This window comes from Ostrinia nubilalis, chromosome 8 (genome assembly GCF_963855985.1).
Source record: "Ostrinia nubilalis chromosome 8, ilOstNubi1.1, whole genome shotgun sequence".
In the NCBI taxonomy this organism is placed as follows: Eukaryota; Metazoa; Arthropoda; class Insecta; order Lepidoptera; family Crambidae; genus Ostrinia; species Ostrinia nubilalis.
The window spans coordinates 15790452-15811453 of NC_087095.1; the positions used below are offsets into that span (position 1 = coordinate 15790452).

The 21002-nt window shown below is 38.3% G+C and overlaps 1 protein-coding gene across 3 annotated transcripts in view; it reads right to left on the reverse strand.

Moving 5' to 3' along the window:
• Positions 1 to 694: 694 nt before the first annotated feature.
• LOC135074043 (terminal nucleotidyltransferase 5C) overlaps positions 695 to 21002 on the reverse strand; it is a 374311-nt gene continuing 354003 nt past the window's right edge. For all 3 annotated transcript variants that reach the window (XM_063968350.1, XM_063968351.1, XM_063968352.1), the window contains 2 exons: positions 2563 to 3512; positions 695 to 2257 (listed from right to left, as the gene is read on the reverse strand). In XM_063968350.1, the coding sequence (XP_063824420.1) occupies positions 2002 to 2257; positions 2563 to 3512 (1206 nt within the window). In that variant the 3' untranslated portion in view covers positions 695 to 2001. The remainder of the gene's footprint in view (positions 2258 to 2562; positions 3513 to 21002) is intronic.

The window sequence follows — 21002 nt, forward strand, 5'->3', positions numbered from 1 at the left end:
CGACAGGAGGGAGGACACCTGCGACTCGGTCATGAACGGGCCCGCGGCGCTGCCGCCGGGCGCGGTCGGAGCCGCTGTCGCTTGCCGGTCGGCGCCGTGCTGAGCGACCCCCTGGTCGCCCGCGGCTGCCGATGCCGTTGCCGCTGAGTGGTCGTCGTGGTCATCGCGGTTGCCTGCGACCCCACACTTGGATCGCGTCGCGGAAGCCATCGTCACTCGTAACAGTTCGAGATTGCACTATTTTCACGCCGGTAAAAACAGGTTTCGACACGTTGCTGCACTCACGGTAGGTACTTTGCCGGTACTGTTCGTAGGTTAAGGCCTCGAGTTGGGCGTCATTTTAGTCGTGATTTCACAATAATCATTTATTGAACTCAAGCTTACGACTAAACATACTTTTCGTGGCAAACAATCATGGGAATTTACATATTTCCACATATAAAATAGGCTAGCTCAAAATCGACCGTTCACGTTGGCGTCGCGCACCGGGAAGAAGGAAACTTCTAGAACTTCCGCGTGAGTCGCGAGACGCGCGGGGGGACTGCCTCGCGCCGATTGGCCGAGGGAAGGGCGCGGCACCATACTTCCGCGTGATTCGCTATTAGACGAGATGGCGTGATAACACTAACGTTGCGTTGTTCGCGCGCGATAACGTTATAAACGTTATGAAATAGCGTTGCCGCGTTACACATGTTCATAAGTACTCTGTTACTAACATGACTGCTACTTGTAAATGTTCTTAAAATATTTATATAGTTTTATCATTATTATTAAGAGTGAACTTTAATATTGTACACACCTTAGTTCTAAATATTTTTTTGGGTTTTATGTTTTTATGTTTATATTTATCTTAATTTGTTACTTCGTATGCCAAGCCGTATACAATACTAGAGCGATCACGAAAAAGAGAAGTGTATACATACATCCTTTGAGATTTAATAAATACGTAGTAAAATAGTTCTTTATATCCCCATAGGAACAGAGTTGCGGGCGGCCGCGCGGCCTGCGGTCGTTGCGATCGCGTTGTATTCAAATAGAACGGAATTTCTCGCGTAAAGGCCATCGGACAAGGCCGGACTTGTTTCTTTTACTACAAAATTTCGTTTGCAAAAATATACAAATCTTCCATTTGGTTACAATTAGCGCGATACTTGCTTCGGTGCACAAGCCAATTAAAAATAATCATGCGTTCAACGGTGCATCCAAACGAGAATAACCCAAATCTTGTGATTTTGACTGCGAGAGACATGCCACTACTTTTATGGAGACATAATTATTAATAATAAAAAAAGCTTAAAAATAACTAACTAGTCTTTTTTATAGGCAGACCATCGACTCGGACTTACTTACGGCGCGTCCGTTTTATAATTTATTTAATCGCGTGAATAATAATTTTCGTACTGCTAACATATTAAGTTATCAACACGAAAGGAGTACGACTAGAAATTATTTCACGAGCGGCGCGGGCGAGCGCGGCGCGGAGTCGAGCGGAGCCGGCGACAATTGACGTGCGAATTGATCGTGTAGAGTGAGCAATGCGAATTGACAGAGTCCGCGTCTTAATCGTGATCGGTCCGACCCGCCCTCCGCCGAAAGAAAAACGGGCCGAGAGGTGAGCCGTGTTCGCGCCTGGCCTGTTGCGAGTGCGAGTGTCAAGCGGTAGTGAGCGGCCACTCGGTTCCAACTCATAAGCTTAGTGCAGTTCCATATTTGAAGCCCGCTGCGTGTGAACAAAACTGAGCGTGCCGTGTACTTGCCATCAAATAATCTCCCTGATCCACCAATCGTCACTCATCAACCATAACACTCCATGCTGCTCAATCGGCGAACACCGCACTCGCATCAGCCGAACCGCGAACACGGCTCGATACGAAGCGTTAGAATCACAAAGTCACACTCGCTAGTACAGCTGGGAATCGTACAGATATATTTTATTTGTATTATATACATTTGGCACTAAATTCATCGTCGATTCGTGGGCGTGAGGGCGGTCGCGCTGGGTCACGCGGGGCACAGCGCCGGCCGGTAGCAGTCGCAGCAGGGCGCGGCGGCGGCGGCGGCGCAGGCGGGGCACGCGGGGCACACGGGGCACGCCGCGCACACGCCGCACGCGAGCACGTAGCCCGGCAGCACGAGCGTGCGCGCGCACAGCTCGCGGCACGCCAGCGCCTCGATGAGCGCCAGCGTCTGCCGCCGCTCGTGCCCCATCAGGCACACCGTCGACTCCCGCACCACGCCGTGCAGGAGGTTCAGGTACCTGCAAGCAACGAGGGTGTCACATTTGCTGTCGGTCTTCTTACTGGTTCGAAGATATTGACCAGTCTTGAATCTTAGAGGAAAATTCTTTTTGACACAGAAAATCTCAAGTTCAAGAAGGGATAAATTGGTTAGTCATTCAGTTTTATTGCCGGACTTTGCAATAAGTCATTTCACTTGTATTTTTTGGTGCTTACTGAATCCATACAATGAAATCCATACAATTATTTCAGAAATAACAAGGATGTCAAGGACTCTACATTTATACAATAGGTACATTTATTATAGAAAGGTTATGACTCTCACCTGGGCTTGAGCGTCTCTTCATCCCGGCCGACGAAGTGATTCCGCAGGTAGGCCTCGAGCTTGGCGCGCTGCTGGCCCAGCTCCGGGAAGTCGATGAAGAACCTCGAGCACATGTAGCGCTCGAGGGTTTTGATTTTGTCCGGCCGCGCCGGCCGGTAGCCCTTGGCCAGCAGCGCGCAGTACTTCAGCAGCCCGCCGCCGCGGATCTCCTCGGGCTGCCGCGTCGCGATCAGCTTCTCTGACAGGTGCAGCAACGCCTCTCCAAAGTCTCCGTACACGGATTCCCCAACGACGGTCGGGTAGAAGTTCTCCCCGATCGGCAGCTGCGCGCACTCGTGGAACGCCAGCAGCGAGTCCAGCGCTATCTGGAACGAGTCGACGGAGAACTCGAACTGGCGGCGCATCGTGTCCACGAACTTCAGCTCGACGGACTTGTGGCCGCGCGAGTTGCCGAGCGAGATGAGCGACCAGCGGTCGCCGTCGGAGTTGACGCGCACCATCTTGGAGACGTAGGCCTCCTTCATGCCGGCGGGGTTGGCGCGGCGGCGCGGCGTGGTGGGCGGCATGAGCGTGGCGAGGTGGCCGAGCACGGCGGCCTTGACGCGGTCGCAGTGGCGGTGCGTGGGCAGCTCGGCGGTGAAGATGAGGTCGATGTCGGAGTAGGGCTGGGCGCGGTCGGCGAGCACGTGGGAGGCGGCGCCGCCGTTGAGGCGCACGTCGCGCACGGCCACGCCGGCGCCGCCCGCGCTGGGCGCTGCTTCAAGCCGCGCGCGCACGCCGGCCACGAGCTCGCGCAGGCGCACGTGCAGCGTGGGGAAGTTGCCGCGCCCGTGGATGGCCACCACCTCGTCCATGACGTCGTTGAGGCGCCGCACCTGCTCGTAGCTCAGCACCGCGTGCCGCTCGCCGCCTCCGCAGCCCTCCTCCGAGGACGTGTAGCTCGATTCACTCTGCAAAAGAAGGAGAGAGCTGGTCAACATCTTTATTTTCTTACAGCAGTAAATTAATTAGATTTCCTGCGGCCCAAAAAGACTTGAGGAATTTTAAAGGTGTCGTAAGATTTATCTACGTAGCTAATGAGCTAATGAGAACAAATCTAAAAAGCAGTTGCCAATTTAGGTTTTTAATACAATTCCGGCTAGTAATGTCCTATTGTATCGAGAATAATTTCATCGAGTTTGTAGACCGAGAGACAATACCTATTGGACGTTACGATGAGCCTTTTGTTCGGGTGACATTAGGCAACCGGAAAGTCTGACGCTGGAAGTAGGTAGGTCTTGGCCGACTTGCTATTTCCAACGGGATTGCAGTATTGGTTTGAACAATGGCTAATGAATGATTCTATGGTCTTTTTTCGATTTGTCACCGCAGTTTTTCAAACACAGCATCGGTTCCAGTTGTCAGGCCGCGACAATAATGGATGGTCGGCCATAGGAGTGGCATGACGTAAACTTGATGATTTTGAGGAGCATTAAGCTGCGAGTATGCCAAGGCTCAGCCAATTTGCGCTTACACGGCAAACGCTGGGTGTTTGTTCAATACGGAGTTAAGTGCATCAAATACATAAATAGAGGATTGGGCGAGGTTACTAAATGTCATTCGATCGTGGTTAGTAATAAATATCGAAGTCATTCTGTTAAGAGTATGTAGAAGGTAAAGCCGCCTCGTATTTGAAGATAATATTGACGAACCATAACCATATCTTGGTGCCAGAACTGTTAACATTAGAGGTATAAACATTAATCGTTTTCGTAAAAGTTCTTTTGTGAATAAGTACCTATTGTAAATACTCGTTACCTCGTACTTTTAGTTCGTAAATGTGTCATTAAACCTTTACTTGATAAACACTTAAAAACAAGTGAACATAGTGCTTTATTTTTTTGCGAAAACAATGTAGATGGGGTATTTCTACGAACGTCATACGATTGTGAAGAAAAGAGAAATGAACGTGGAATCCTGTCAGGCTAACAAGAAACAATAAAGGGGCGACGTCAGTCGTGCCATCAGTCAATATGTCTTATGACGAAAAAAGCATTTGTTTCTATTTTAGGTTGTGAGTTTGTTATCGTCTTTTAAAGTCCACTAGCCTTATAAGAATAGGTACATGTTTGCATGATTAATTCAGGGATATGAACATAGTAGAGTTCAGATTTGACGCTATTTTAAGGCCTGAAACCGCGCTGGTGATTTGTGCTCTATTTTTCCCCAAAAAACAGGAGTTGAATATTAATTATGAAGCAGTATCTAATAAATAATTTAATAGAATCGTGTTTGTATGCATACTGAGAATGCGTGAGATAAGTAATAAAGAAAATAATGGTTCCTATTCCGCAAACTTGGTATAATTTAAACAAAACAGTCGAGGAAGCAAAAGGTAAACTATATTGCACATTAGGTAGTTTTATTGGGGTTATATAATGGAATATTATAGATTACTTTCGTATTAAAATATTGAAAGTGATTGTGTTCAAGTTTATTAGCCGATTGACATTGTACAGCAATTATTTTTTATTACGTTATTTTGAATTATCATTAGTGTCATTATTTTGTTATCTGAGTTATAAATTCCAAAGAGTCTTGCGATATCTTGTTTCGGACTTTTCACATTAACATTGAAATATCAAATTGCTTGTCAATGCCACGATATCCGTGACAAATAACATATTATGGTGGTAAACGCCACCAATTTAGTGGCAACCACCACCCCGGTGGCAAGCTTAAAGGGGGTGGATGGGAATAAAGGATAACATTAGGTTATGGTCAAATTGAAGTGCGACCAAAATGAACTCAAATTATTTATTTAGAAATGATTCATTGTTTACTGTTTTGATATCTAAGTTGTTTGCTATTATGTTATCATTTTGATTATATTGTCGCTTATCTCAAAACTCTTACATAAGAATGCCACCAGCTAGCTAAAGAAGTCGAAATGAAAACTAATATGCGTAAGAGTCCCTTCAATATTGCTGAAAATCCTGAAATATTTAAAATTATGGTACATTAAGTCATCTGCTCTTCATAACTTCCATCTTAACTTGATAAACGATTTAAATAAGGTTTTACTCCTATACAATGCACCAAGTTGAAATACTTGTCCATAGACGTAAAAAAAACTAAAAATATCTGGTGGTGGATCAGACTCAAATCGTTCATGTAATTTTAATAATTGCGTCAAAACCAAACGTCTGAATGAACTAGTGAATGGAAGTCCAAATGCTGGAATTAGGAAGTGAGCTGCATACCAGGACACTGGCCAAACAATTTAATTAAAGCCGCTTTAGGAACCGGACCTTTGCCGATAAGGTCTGTGGACTGATAGGGCTGACAGCTTAAAGTTAGTCGGAATATGTATATTGAACCGTTTTGGCCAGTGTCATCTACAGATATGGTTTAAAAAAGACATTTCTGACAAGTTCTTTTTTCGAAATTATTTTGTTTTTTTACTGCTAAATTTATTTTGTATAAAAATAAGCTGGGTAGTGTGAAAAAAAAAGCTTAATTAAGTAAGAAGCATTTGCATAAATATTTCAATATCACGTTCTTTCAATGTGCGAGCACCTGTCTAAAGTACCTTTATCGATAAGGGGGAATTCCCGCAATATCAGTTATTAAGCAATTTGATAATATTGATAATGATTCATAATACTCGTATTAGAATGATAATCCGTACAGTCATGGCAACTCACGAAGTTTGACACCGATACAACCGAAAGTGTCTGTCTCTTTGCACAGTCAGTCACTATACAACTACATTACATATTTTAAAAAAAAACAGTCTGTTTGGCCGATTCTATTGGTCTTGCAAACTGTCAAAAAAAATCCTCAAAGATCTAAATGTTAATAGCAACTTTCATGATTATGGTCACCTTATAATATTAGAGGTATAGAAAATGAAAAGGAAATCCTTCTGTCGCAATATAAACTTGAACTTGGTTACGTCAGCGGCAGCCCTGCTGACACTGGCATCGGCTTATCGTTATGAAATATGTCACCGGCCGCTACAAGCACTTCAATGGGGAAACTACTACGGATGCGTCAGCTGGCAATAATCCGCAGTCTATAGACTTTTTTCGGCCGATAGTTGGGCCCGATTTTAATTTGTAGGAAGAATCGGCCGATCCAATTACTGATCAACTGCCCGACCCAACTATCGGCCAATTAAAACTCGATGGTCGCGCCTAGGCTACGGCGCCTGATTACTTCAAGTATCAAGTTCAGTCAGCGTCAAATAGTTCGAGACAAAGTGGCCAAAAGTTCAACACAACCTTCTTCTAACTGTAACTAAGATGTGTTGCGAACTTTTTGGCTACTTTTCGTGTCACGAACTCTTTGACGCTGACTGTAACTTATGCTGACCAAGAGCTAAGCTGGTATACTTAGCTAATGCAGTTTCCCATAGTGAGGGAATAGTTTGTAGTTTGCATACGTAGGTACATCTACGGAAAATTACGTCAGCTACTTGAACTAAGCTAAAGTAACTTAGCTTAGTTAGTCTGAATGATGACCGTTTGTCTCGATGGTTAGCATTAATGATTTAAGTACAACACCTGCCGCGGTTTTGATTGTTGTTGGGTACAAATGTAGGTGTAGTGGAGTTAAGAAGAGCGACGAGCGTTTATACTTGGAGTCATTAATAAGTGCCTAAACAATACGATGCCTAAGTTAACACTTTTGCATTGTGTTTACGTAAGCAATATATGTAGTTTAAATGCTCACTTGGCAACATTGAAGGCTCAGCGAGTGACGTACAGTAACTTGGCAGCGTTGCAGTTTTGCCTGTTGCTAGGGGCATGACACAAGAACAAAGTGGCCTCAATTGATGTCGCTAGTTATCTACATTACGAAAATGAGTTATGATGGCACTGCGTTTAAAAAGTTGAAACTTGTTGTAGTAACCTTACATAAAAATGAATTTAACTATATGTTCATTAAATAGCTAGATTACAAGTCATAATTTAAAGTCAAAATGTAATGTATGTTCAATATTTTTCGAAAGTTACTACAATATTAATTAAATATTATTCAATTGAGGAAATTGATGGAAAACTAGATCCAATTACACATTGAAAACATTGCTTTAGGTATTATAGTGAGTGTCGCTTAAAGGAAAATAAACTATAATATCATACCTAAGTATGTGTTCTGTAGTGATTTTCCTCTGTCTGCAAGCATTATTGGATAAATTGTCATTAATATGAGATACTTGAAAAAGTAGAACCTAAATTCTATCGTGACAGTAAAATACCAATAAAAATGTCAATAAGCTAATAAATATTAGTTATATTGCACCTATGATTTATTTTATTATTAATTAGCTATTGCATGACTAGTATAAATCAGAACAAAAAATAACTAGGTATGTACCTGCAATAAAAGAAATACCTAACAATAAATAGGGTCAATTGAAAATGAAATTATACGGGAATCATTCACCTCTAACACATATAAAACATGTACATTTATACATGTATGTGTTTACAAAACAGGTTATATTTTTAAATTAAAGTCATACTAATTTAGATAAGACCTCATTTGCGGCGATTGTAAAACAAAAATAATTAACCTACCAGTTAAAGTATCTTCATCCAATAGCGTAGTTTCTTAAGCAGATAATTGAAGTGCGAGTTGATTAATTATTGGTTTATTGTACAATACAACAAATTGATTTATTAAAGTGACAAGGAAAATGTTGCACATTACCTGTGTCTTGACTTGAATATCATAACAAAAAATAGAGTCTTTAGATATTCTCATTCATTAAATTAATAACAAATATTACACGCCGCTTCGTCCGTTGGATTTTATTTTATCTCTCTTTAAAATCACTGTAATTAAATCATCACATCTAAAGATATGATGGGTTTCAAATAGAACAATCTTTCGTCTCTTTCATCAACATCTTCAAGTAGGCAAAAAGATACCCTATATATATCCTTTTCCAGGTCTAGATAATCTCTATTGGTTTAGGTGTAGAAACCAACACACAACACAATATTGTCATGGACATAGAAGACATACAGACATTGAGTAATCATGCGCATGTTATGCATACAGGAAGGCCCATCGTGATTAGCACGCCTGTCAAACACAAAAAAGCAATTACCATTCACCGGGCCGGTGTCAAAAGCCTTGGGCGTCACTGAAAGCCAGTGTCACTGTCAGGGCCCACCGTTAGATGTTTTTCCTCGAGTCAAAATCAGCTGTTTTGTACAAGCGCGTGCGCAACCGAACGACAGCAAAAAATAATCGTAACCTTTGCCGTTCTTTAGTGGGAAAACTGACTTGCAACTACGACGTGGTCGGAATACTGTTAGCGTTACGACATTTTTTATGAGTGAGTTTTTCAGATAATTTATATAAAAATAAACATCCTTGTACCTACTTCTTTCCAAAGTCCGCTGATGGTTTTCTTTTGAACGCGTCATAAGACGTAGAAGTAACGATCGAATTGAAATATTTTGATGAGTTTTAAAACGTCTGATATTTGATGTTCAGAAAGTATTAAATACAACCTACCTAACACACTTACTCATGTTACAATAATACATAGAAAAGGTTTTATTTTAGTGACATAAGCACCGTGATAATTTATTTTGTATACTTTAAGTAGTAGTATTTTTTTACTTAGACGAGAAATCAGCTGTCCGCAAGGTCGCGTGTTTCGTGCCGAACGACTGTACCGTATCACAAGTTCACAAGTTACATTGTTGTGTGCGCTTATTGACCGTGGTGTGTGGATCATATACGGTTATGCAGATGCTTGGATCAAGATTCAAGTGATTTAAAGACTTTTTATTTAGCTTTACAAGTCCTTGACTGAAAAATGATCATTCAGAAAAGTTAAATTTGATTCATTTCCCCATTTTTACACACTTTAAGTAGGATGACATAAAATCCAGAAACAAAATTATCTAAAAAACTTTCACGTCACGTTTTATACTTAACTATTTGATATCAATGTAAAATTATCTTGAGTTGGGCATATGGGCATGCCTACGTCAGAATAATTCAATCCACAATAAAAAGAGGACGGTCAAGTTTCAAGATTTTCCATTTTTATGTACGGAAACCGAAAATTAAATACTCTTGACAAAGCTCTCTTATACTAACACGATATTGTAAAAATGTTTCAGTTAACACTAGTTTCGTAAGAACACAATCAGTATTGATGTGTCGAAAAGCTAATATTTCATCATTAGACAATTCAATCGAAAATAATGAAGTTCCTTTCATAAAAACAATCGCAAATCTTTTTTAATAGTCTTCATTACTATATTTCGGCGTTTAGAAAGGATTTGTATTTATAGATTGGTAAAAATCCGTGACCTAACTCGCGGGGCAAACGCCCTATCGTAGAAGGTCGACTGATCTCTAGTCGGATTGCATCACTCATAGTGTTGTGCCTCGTTGTCTTTCTAATCCACAAAAACCTGCAACGAATTATTTATTTGCATCAGCCACTTTTTGCCGGCATCACTGCAATTTGACATTGACAGCTAATGCAAGTATTGCAAGAAGTGTATCGCGGAAATCTCGATTTGCAACAAAAAGCAGTGGGCGGCTAAACTGAAGGAAACACGAAAACAATTCGAAACTCAAACAAATCAGAGACTACGTCTATATTTTTAAGTGGGTATTTTAGTCTAAGTTCGTATTTATTTATTTATTTATTTGCAATAGTAGGTAATTTAATTTCTTCACTTATTGGCTTTCCATTTGCCTATTTAAAATAATCGTTATTTTGACAATTTGTATTAATAAACTAATTAGTGTTGTCGTTAATTTTATGATATTTAAGCAATCAAGTACATACAATAATTGATACACTCTTTGTGAATTTATAAGATGATGAAATTTTATATCATTCTAACGTAAGTACCATTGCAGTTAAATATGATAAACATATCTAATTTAAACGTTAAAAACTTCTACATAATGATATTGTAACTAAGTAATTAGTATTGCAATTTGTATGAAATGTTTGAATAATTTATGAGAATTTAATTTTTGCTGGTAATATCTATTTGTAAGTGTAGTGTAGTAGTGCAGCACTTTTTAAGTAGCACAATTAACATAGTCCGATAAATAAATTAATTCATAATAATTTTATAATTGGATTGATTTTGATTGATTCATATATCTACTAACACAGGAAATAAGACGTATATTATATTATTAATTAATCTATCAAATTAAAATAAACTGCAGGTATTTTAAATAAGTAGTTAAAAGAATTAATTAGTTCTAAAATAAACGTGGAAGTATAAAAATAATATTTACTAAAAGTACATAAGCAAATATAAAGCATTGAGAAAGTATAGCAAATAAAACATGGGCATTAAGTAAGAGATGACAAATATTTGACAAGCTTATTTACATTGGCGTCGTGAGATGAAATTCATTTATAAATAAGAGATTTGAATTTTATATTTCTTATTGAGTGAGATAGAGATTCTATTCAAAATCATAAAAAGGTGTTCAGGGCAGATTCAGTCACAAAAATCACCGAAGACTCACAAACTCTTAAGTAGGTAAAGAACAACAGTGAAATTACGAGTAAGTAAATCATAATGTTAATAAAAATGTTTTTGAGCCTAAGATAATCCATAAAAATGATGTAAGTATTTAAGGTTGATAATGTTGAAGAATATGAAGACGAGCTCATTGGTTTTCATATTGAAATTGAACCACCTAATCGTCAGGCCTGCGTTGATTCTTGACTTGAGTCTTATTTCACAATACGGGCCCAAGACCTAACTCACATAACTTGAACTTACTTTTCTTTGAATCTAATTTCAAAGTTTTTACCTTAGACAGCGTGGTATACAATTGCAATTGCAATGACGAAACTGTTAAAGCCACACACTCCGCAGCCATCTCGGAATGCACCTCGGCCTCGCAACACTTTGCGCGACCTTGAGCCTTTTCTCGATTTCGAAACTCCTTAATGAACATTTTTTTCTTTTACAATTGTTCACTTGTTTGGGCAAAAGGTGATTGACGTTGCAAATGGATCTTTTTGTTTTGCCAAACACATTCCACGTTCAATGTCTTTATGTTTGTGTGTTCTTTGTTTTTATCGATCATATATCCTAATATAGTCCGGCTTAATAACTTGAGTGTATTTATTTGGTCATCGTTTGTAGATGATTGCGGAAAATTTGGCAATAAGCCAGCTTTATGTTTTAATCCTATGTCGTTTTAGAGACGAATTAAATTATTTAATCAGTGGAACACTTTAGTGTGAATCTAACTAAAGGATCGTTATTTTGTTGAGATAGTTACGAGTCTCTTTAACGTAAAATAGAAGAATTTTATGGGCTGACAATACTTGAATACCAACTAGGTTCCTTTGTATGTAAGACCAAGTCTCCGTTGGATCATAATTACACCATAGTAAGTATGATGATGATGATAATATGTTTAAACCCAATAAATCTATCCAATTTAAAATAAGATTGCGAGAAGGCAGATGGTGGAAGAGAATTCCATTCCCTTGCACTCCGAATAATAAACGTAGAAGAAAAGCTTTTCGTTTGTAAGAATGAACTGTTGCATTAAAGTGTATCTAAATAGACGTACCTACACTTAGGTAAATTATTCTATAGTAAGTACAAAACACCTGTCACACACTGGAAAACGTGCAATGCTTATGTTAAAGTGAATTCGAGTGACAACAGAGGGAAATGCGTCAATGAGCCGCATAATTATTGTTCTGCTAGTTATTGATAAGACAACTACATTTTTAATTTGTTTTCAGTACGGCTAGCACGAAAAACTTTCGAGTTCGAATCGTTTGCGTATTCGAATCGCCATCAAAAGATTTAGTACGAAAACTACAACAGCGCCCTTGTGAACGTGTCGAAAAGTGAACTTAGTATGAGAAATGGTTGCACGAAACTTATTTTAAGAATCAAAATTGTCACGTTATCGTTTAATTCGAAGATTGAGTATCGAATTTTGTCAAATACTCAAACGATTCGAAGACGAAAGTTGTTCATGCTAGAGGTACAGATGTAAGAGTCGAGTAGAATTTCGAAAACATACTTCATGTTATCGAAATTCAACTCTATACTATACTGACTGCTCAGTATTAATTTTGTGGGAATCTCAAACATTCTACGAGTACTTACATTTATTACAAACTTTGACGTTACTTAATACATTAATAGGAAGGATAGTAGGAAAGGAACACCTGATTGCACATGTTTTTAAGAATGTTTATCGTTTATCAGATAGGTACTATGATTATTTTTAATATTCATTGGGGTTTTTTTATCATTATTATCGAAATCATTTTCGATGGTTACGATAAAGTTATAATTTATTTGTATAACATATAAAACACCTTGTCGCGGTCTTACGTTAACAGCACACTTGTTCGTGTTGTGAAAAAAACAGTTGTCGAAAAACAAACAGAGTTAAATTATAACTGAGAGTAAACAAAATAAATTTACCCACATCTAGTCATTATAAGTTTATTGTTTTCATCGTTAAATGTAGTCGAGTGACGTTTTTTAATATTGCTATTGCATATCAGTCCAGTTTTAATATGCAAAGTGATTAGTTAACAATTAAAGATTTCAATGCCAAAATATTTAGTTAAAATATACGCATTAAAAGGTCAATGACTTGATAGATAACAGAATTAGAATAGGGGCATTAGCAAAATTGACATTGTTTTAAATTGTCTCCTACTTACAAAAATTGTAATATAATTGAAAATGAATTTCATGAAATATGATGCTAAGCTTTACAAATTCGGCTTTTTTTTTCAAATATTTGTGAAAACAGATGAAAATTTCCGGGAAAGCGTAAAAATTGAAATTTACGTGGAAATATAAGATGTTTTCATATTACGGGAAAGTTTTTGCAGCCTTATTTTAAGCTTTTAAAGAGCAACCTCAAATCCATCAATATTTTATAAAAGATTGAGATTGGATATCAATTTTAATTATCATTATTTTTATTCATCGTTTCTACTGGTTGTCTTAAAATGTTACCGACGTATTGTATATTCTTCGAAGACATTAGTCAAAACTACATCCAATTAGTTATAATTGGCCGCTTAGTTAGACATTAAGATCGCATACTTTGAATTATTACAAAACACAAACTCAATATAGCGAAGGAATTGAGTTACGAGCGGAGTCAACAGGCAACTATAAATAACGTCAATATTTACTCGGAAAATCGCTGGAGAACTTATAGTGGCAGATGTTCACAATTTTCCTGCTAGGTAGCTTGTTAGTTTTCGCTGGTTTACGTTAGTTAATCTGGAAATGACTGGCAAAGGGGACTGGGGCTCGAGGAGGCAAATACTCCTTTGTGTTTCGTTCACGTCAGTCACGACACGCACAATAACAACTGGACTGGACCTAACATTGAACGCGTCGTCTCTCATTTATGTCGACTCCCCAAGTCACGCTTTTCGCGTTTCTCGGTCATTATCATCGGCATTCACACTCGGATATACGAAAACGAAATCACTACGCTACACTGGCAAAATGCTTATGCTAATACAGCATACATTAACGAGCTGCTTATGTTAAATCATGCGCGCGATCGCGTCACGGTCCGCGCACTCGAATCTATTGAGCACTTTTCGAAACGATCCACATTCCAAATCATTTATCGAAACGACGCCTTTGCCTAAAAAATCCGACCGCGACCTTGAATCACTTGCCCCGATCAGAAACTCAATTTACAATAAAAAAATATTATGTAATGAGATCGGAAATCCGCAATTAAGGTCGACGTTCACATATTGAATTCTCGTACTCTGATAGATGCTTTCGATTTCAACACGATTGCATTAGCATTCGATTCGTGGTCGACGCGACTTGAATATCGAGGAGAAAGGTCAGTTTCATATTTCCGAACGTTCGCTTTGCAAATGATATCTTTACTGACTGAAAATGTGTTTCGAATAAATGCGTGGTGTATTGGAGCGATTGATGAATGATTGATCGTTTGTAATAAAATTTGATTGTGGTGCGAGCGACATCCTAATTTAGAAATAGGATACGTTACGTTCCTTTATGCGCAACCCACATCTAGACGACCACGAGTGTTCGTACTTTCGATTTCGTGAGGCCAGTAATTAGCATGGCCTCGGCATACGTGCGCTGCGTAATACGGAACGGAACTAGCTCGCGCTCACGCGGGATTGCCCGCGCCTGTCGCGTTTTTGAACGTAGCAGTAGCTGGCCAGTGAGGGAAGGAAGCCATTTTCACTTTCTTTTAATTTATTTCACGTTCCAAATTCGAATTAGCTGATTGATATTGCTGGCGACGTGGAATTGCTTCAACAATGAGAACAGTTACGCACAATGCGTTGATTTTAATCATGCGTGTCGGCATATTCTTTGTTTTCTGCGGTGTCTTCGTTTTTATGTTTATTCTTCTACAAATTGCAATTTTTGTAGTTATATGTATAGTAGTATAGCTTTAAAGACGTCATATCTAAAAAATAATCTATTTTAATTGCAGGTCCAGTTTTTGTAACCAGTCTTTTTTCCCAAGGTCCTCAGTAACCTTGAATTCTAATGGAATGGAGCCACCATGGCGGGCTATCCTGTCTTTTCATAAATTTGATCAAAAGGCAGGTTTCTAGCAGCCAAACTAGATTGACCACTAGCTAGACGCGACTTTGCATGTGCGTATGGTCGGCTGCGAAAACATATACGTAAATTAAAATTCGCTACGAAACTGCAAAACGGATTCCGAAGAACGGATTCTGTGCGCTAACGTCATATTTACATGGAATGTCATTAGTAAACAATTTAGACATTTTAAAAGTAGCAACTACATTCTAATTACTTTTCCGATCTTTCACATATTGTTACTTAGACTATTTTGTTTTATTGAGGTGTCTATAGTCTATGATCAAACTATTTGACTTCAATCAGAATGTATAAATATGCCTTTAATACAAATAGTAAAAACAGACTGTAATGGCTATCAGATCGGACTAAACTATACATATCTTCAAAAACTTAGATCTACATTGATAGCAATTTATGTACCCGACTGTAAAGCCGATTAAAGTAGTGGCCAGGGACTGTTTTATTCGTCTGTTTGTCATGACATTTACGTCTATTGCCGCTGCATACGCTAATCGAGATACCGCCCAGCCATTTACCGTCTGATACGTAATTAGAACTGGTATTTTGCACTCGGCTACTATGAGCTCGTTTTTGTTATTTAACTGACTCATAACTTTTAAAATGCCATTAAGAATTTAAAAATTATTTGTGCTTTTAAATACTTGCAAATGATCGGCGATCACGAAATCTGAACACAATTATTTTGGTTTTATACAACATGATGATATTTCATTTCCTAAAATGTGAAATAAAAAAAAAAACTATCATCTAAATTGCTCTCTGACACTAATTGCCAGTCTAAGTTCAAAAAATTAACTGTCCGCCATTTACAGCGTTCTTTTGTTATTTCACGCGGTTTTAATCCATTGTTTGATGAAGTCACAGATACAATAAAAATTTTGTGCGCGCGTATAGAATTTCGCGCGCTTTGTGAAATATTAAGTGTCACTAACCCGCCTCCTTTGTGCCGGTTATTTTTTAAACTGTAGCCGGTGTCACGGCCAGTCTGTTCACCGATGCGATAACGTCCGAAAAAAGATTTGACCGATTGTGAAAACGTCGATACTTTTTTTAAACTGATTTTAGGTTAAGAACGTAATGTAGTACTATTAGTGATTTAAAGAAATTGAAAGAAGGAAAGGAACACGGTAACGTGGAATGTAAGTTTCAAATGTTTAGTCACTAAGTCGGATTTTGTCGGATATTCGGAAATTGTCAGATACTTTCAAGTCAGAAAAGTAATTTATTATTTAATATTTATACTTGTAAATGTAAGTTTAAGCGTATCCGCGTTTTACAGTATCTTTATTATTTTGTTGTAATCTTTCTATCCGTACATATTACGTCAGTTTCAGTGAATACTTCATCATTTCAGCCATAGGACGTCCTCTGCTGAACATAGGCCTTCCCTAATGCTTTCCACGTTGATGAAACCGTGAAAACTTAATACAAATTATTCGCGAAAGGTTATCTAATCGTTGTTGAAATTTGAAAAATATATTTATACGTGTATTTTAATGAATTTAACATTAGCATTATTCCCACAAGTACCTATAATAAAAAACCGATAAATTAAAGATTCCAATTATTACAGTTCGTTACTTAAACCAGTTTTGGAATACTATCAGTTTGTGGCATGTTTTAATCACTATATTTACTGATAAGTCACATAAATTACTCTTTAATGTAAAAACTTTTTGACTTTGAAATACTTGTCTGCTCGTTTGCCTCCTTTCCCATATAAAAAAAATATATTAGAAACCTGTTATTTTGACAATTAACATACAAATACCGCGTGACAATACTATGAAGTCCTTCCATTCTAGATCAAGGGTCCGATAACAAGGAAAAATGTCCTTTATCTGCGACGCCGCGAGGTGCGCGCGCGCATACTAAACGCGTCCTAGCGCTTGGGCAATCGCTGGCAGACGGACGGAGGTAAATACGCATGGAGTTTGGTTTATCCTTTGATCGTGACTTGGATTTCGTAGACTTTGGGATTGGTTTATAGATTTGAGACTTTGGGCATCGTAAAGTATTGACACTCTGGGTGTAGTTTTGAGACTCTAGAGCAGGGTTCCCAATTTTTTTTTGCCGAGGAACCATAATTGATTATACTTTTCCTAGCGGAACCCCCGTACTACTCCGCCCGCACGCCCTGCCCCTCCCTTGTGCGTAAACAAGTCGGTGCGAGCGAACAACGTCGGGCACGAAACGTGGGATAATATTTTTTACAGAACCCTTGCGGCCTTTCCACGGAACCCCAGGGTTCCGCGGACCACCATTCGGGAACCGCTGCTCTAGAGTTTCGTAGGGGACTGAAACCCTGGGTGTGGTAGAGGCTTAAGATTGAGTGTTGTAGAGGCCTGATGATAAGGAAATGGTAGAGACTTCAATCTTTGGGTTTGGTAGAGACCTAAAACTCTGGGTTTCGTAGAGATCTCAGATTGGATATGGCAGACTTGCGACTCATAGAGACTGAGACTCTGGTTTTTATAGTGACTTGAGACTCCACAATTCAAGTAAGTATATTTGTCACTCATTAGCGGTGTAATAAAGACTGGGAGGAACGAGAGATTATTTGATTTTGTTTAATTGTAGGTCACACTAAATGCGTGACTAAATTAATGCATCTTGATAGATAGTACGAGTAGCCATTCATAAATATGATATTAATTAAGAATATCATTCACAACCGTAACACATTATTAAACCCGTTTATTTTCAATTAGGCTATATCTATGCATTTTTTATTCAATCGATTTTAAATGTAAAAGATAGGCATTTGATAAACTGGACCTAATAAATTACATCTATTTTAGAATGAAATTGTACATTAAAAATAAGATAGGAATAGATTGCATATTAGATTAGATTACAGAAAAAAGTTTGTTAGAAAAAATATTATCATGGAAAAGCTAATTATAAATACATATAATAAAACCCGGCTTCACGTCCTTGGCCGAGCAATTTTTCTTATGGCTGGTTGTCATCAATGTCAACAAGTAATGATAAGCTAAAATACAACATAAGTATACTACTCAAACGGTGTTAATAGTACCTACTTATTTTCCATACGATAGATAAGCTACGCAAACATATTTCAAGCACACATTTTTATGTAATACCTGTGTAAGAATGTTTTACAGGCATCGTTTACATATAAAAGATAAGACAGGTATTTTTTAAATTCTTTGCTGCGCATAAGGTCATAGATATTTTTAATTTTATTGCCGGAAAATCGTAGCATTGGAACATTGGACTTGGGATTATTGGGTACCTATTCGGTATTGTCATGATTTTCAATGTCAGAAGATCACACCACAGAATAATGATGACTAAAGTAAATTGATTTATTGTTTGGCGTTCGGTTGCTAGTAGATCTTTAACATAAAAGTCTGCCTTATTCTTCTGATTAATTTCGTTGCGGGTGCATTGATAGTTTAACTATCCCCCGGGACAAACTTGACCTGCACTGGTTGGGTTTTTATTGGCGGTCAAGCTGTAGATCCTGAATACACAGGAGTTGCAGCGGTGGGAATTGTTCGTTCGGTTGCTAGCTAAAGACAGACAGAATAACTGTTTTTTAAACATTGTTTCATTTCTTACTTTAACGCCTCGATGGTTAAACAGTTGGATCATTTCGACCGGATGTCCTATGTCCGATTCCCAGATGGATACAAAAAATCAAAATCAAACTTCTGTTTTATCTTTGGTCATTCTTCAAATATTTACTCTCACAATTACAGTTCTGTATTGGTAAGTTTGTTTTAAGGGTGTCGCGACACGAGCACAGTTTAGTGCAGCAGTCGATCGAACAATATTGTCTGTGTACCTTTTGTGGGCAAAAAAATGCTTATTACTTTAATTTACAAGCTACATTTACGATCGAACGGGAGTTAATTGTTTCACACGATAAGTTATCAACCAACACGAACGTAGCGAACACTGAACAGGATAACAGTGACATTACATTGACGCCTATTATCAGTGAAAGTCGCTGCGCACCTTGACACAGATTGTGCACAAACACGCGGTTATCAGCGCAGCGGCCAGAATGCTGCCCATAAATATAATCCCATCAAAAACAATACTTGTCAAAAAAACCAAGTCTCGCAACTCAGTTGTTCTACGGTAAAAAGTTGTGAGATCCATGTAATACCAAGTCCAGGCCAGGAAATCTTTAACGTTTTACATAAATTATTGAATTGGCCATCGCACTAAATAATTTAATTTACACGTGTTTTCATGCGATGGCCAAGTCAATATATTTATGTAAAACGTTAAAGATTTCCTGGCCTGGACTTGGTATTACATGGATCTCACAACTTTTTACCGTAGAACAACTGAGTTGCGAGACTTGGTTTTTTTGACAAGTATTGTTTTTGATGGGATCTCATTTCTTTTTGTATTTTGTAGACAGCAGTTATGTATCTAGAAAACTGGACCGAAATTGAAAAATTTTACTCGACTTGGCGGTTGCACTACCGTGCCCCCAAATATTTTAGTTTTTCCTTGATTCATACACCAAACACTACTTATATTCCAAATTTGAAGCTTCTAGTTCTGCTAGAAGTGCCTTAGAATTTTGATGATCGGTGAGTCAGTCAGTGAGTGACAAAATTAAGAAACTTTGACCCGTTATAATTCTTAAACTACTGGTTCAAATTGAATGAAATTTGAAATATACCGTGTCTTTACAATGCCTGCATAGCTAATGAAAATTCAGCCTTCTAGTTTTATCCACAACGAAGTTACAGGCGGTCGAAAATGGCCTGAATTGCTTCGAGAAAAGGATGGTACGGCCGTGCCGCTTTTTTGCTCGACTTGGTGGGGGCACTGCCGTGCCCCCAGATATGACAGCGCGCTGGCGCGAGGCTCTAGTTCGATTCCTGGACAAGACAAGTGTATTATTGAGGGATATATTTTACTATAACATACAAATTACGCGGTTATCAGTGCAGCGGCCAGAATGCTGTCCATAAATATATTATGACAGCGCGCTGGCGCGAGGCTCTAGTTCGATTTCTGGACAAGTGTATTTATTGATGGACGATTTTTCTAATTTCTCTTTTAGTACATATGTTACTATAGCTCGAAAAAATTAGATTTAATACGTACAGTTGTCATTAATTACGAAAAGTTTCAGTGAACTGCCATAAATATAAGTTACCTAAGATTTTCCGGATTGTCGAAGTACAAAACATCTAATAAATTAAGTTTATGTAAACAATCCGCGTAAATTAGCCATGTATTTCCTAAAACAAATTATTTGCTTAAAATGATATTTTTTTAATGAAAAATTTGTTTTGTTATAAAGAAAAACAGTTTTTTTTACAAAGGAGCTTCTCAAATGCTTTTGTTAGCAGTTTCTTTTAAAGACCTAGTAAGCGTAAATAACAATTTTATTGAAATGTTTTTGCATTACAATAAAGTGCATTGGATTCTCGGGAGAATACAAACAATGATAAAGTATAACTTATTTACGACAATAGCTTAGCCACATCGAGTTATGAAGTATGGAGTAGGTATAAACAAATGTTTGCCAACAGCGATTGATTTAATATGACTGCACATTAACAATAATATGAACACAATAATTACTCTGTTTGTCAGTAATATTCCTGCCTCGTTCATTAATTCCATTACTTGATAAACATTTTGCTTAAATCCTTAAACGAAATCTTCAAATCTACGACCGAATCAGGCACCATAATTTAATTAGAAGAGATAAAAAATAAAAGGGTCGACGCACACGAGGCCGTTCGAACGCGACATTGAGAGGTTCAAAACGCTTGTGTTCGACATACCGAGCGCATCCGTTACTAGTGT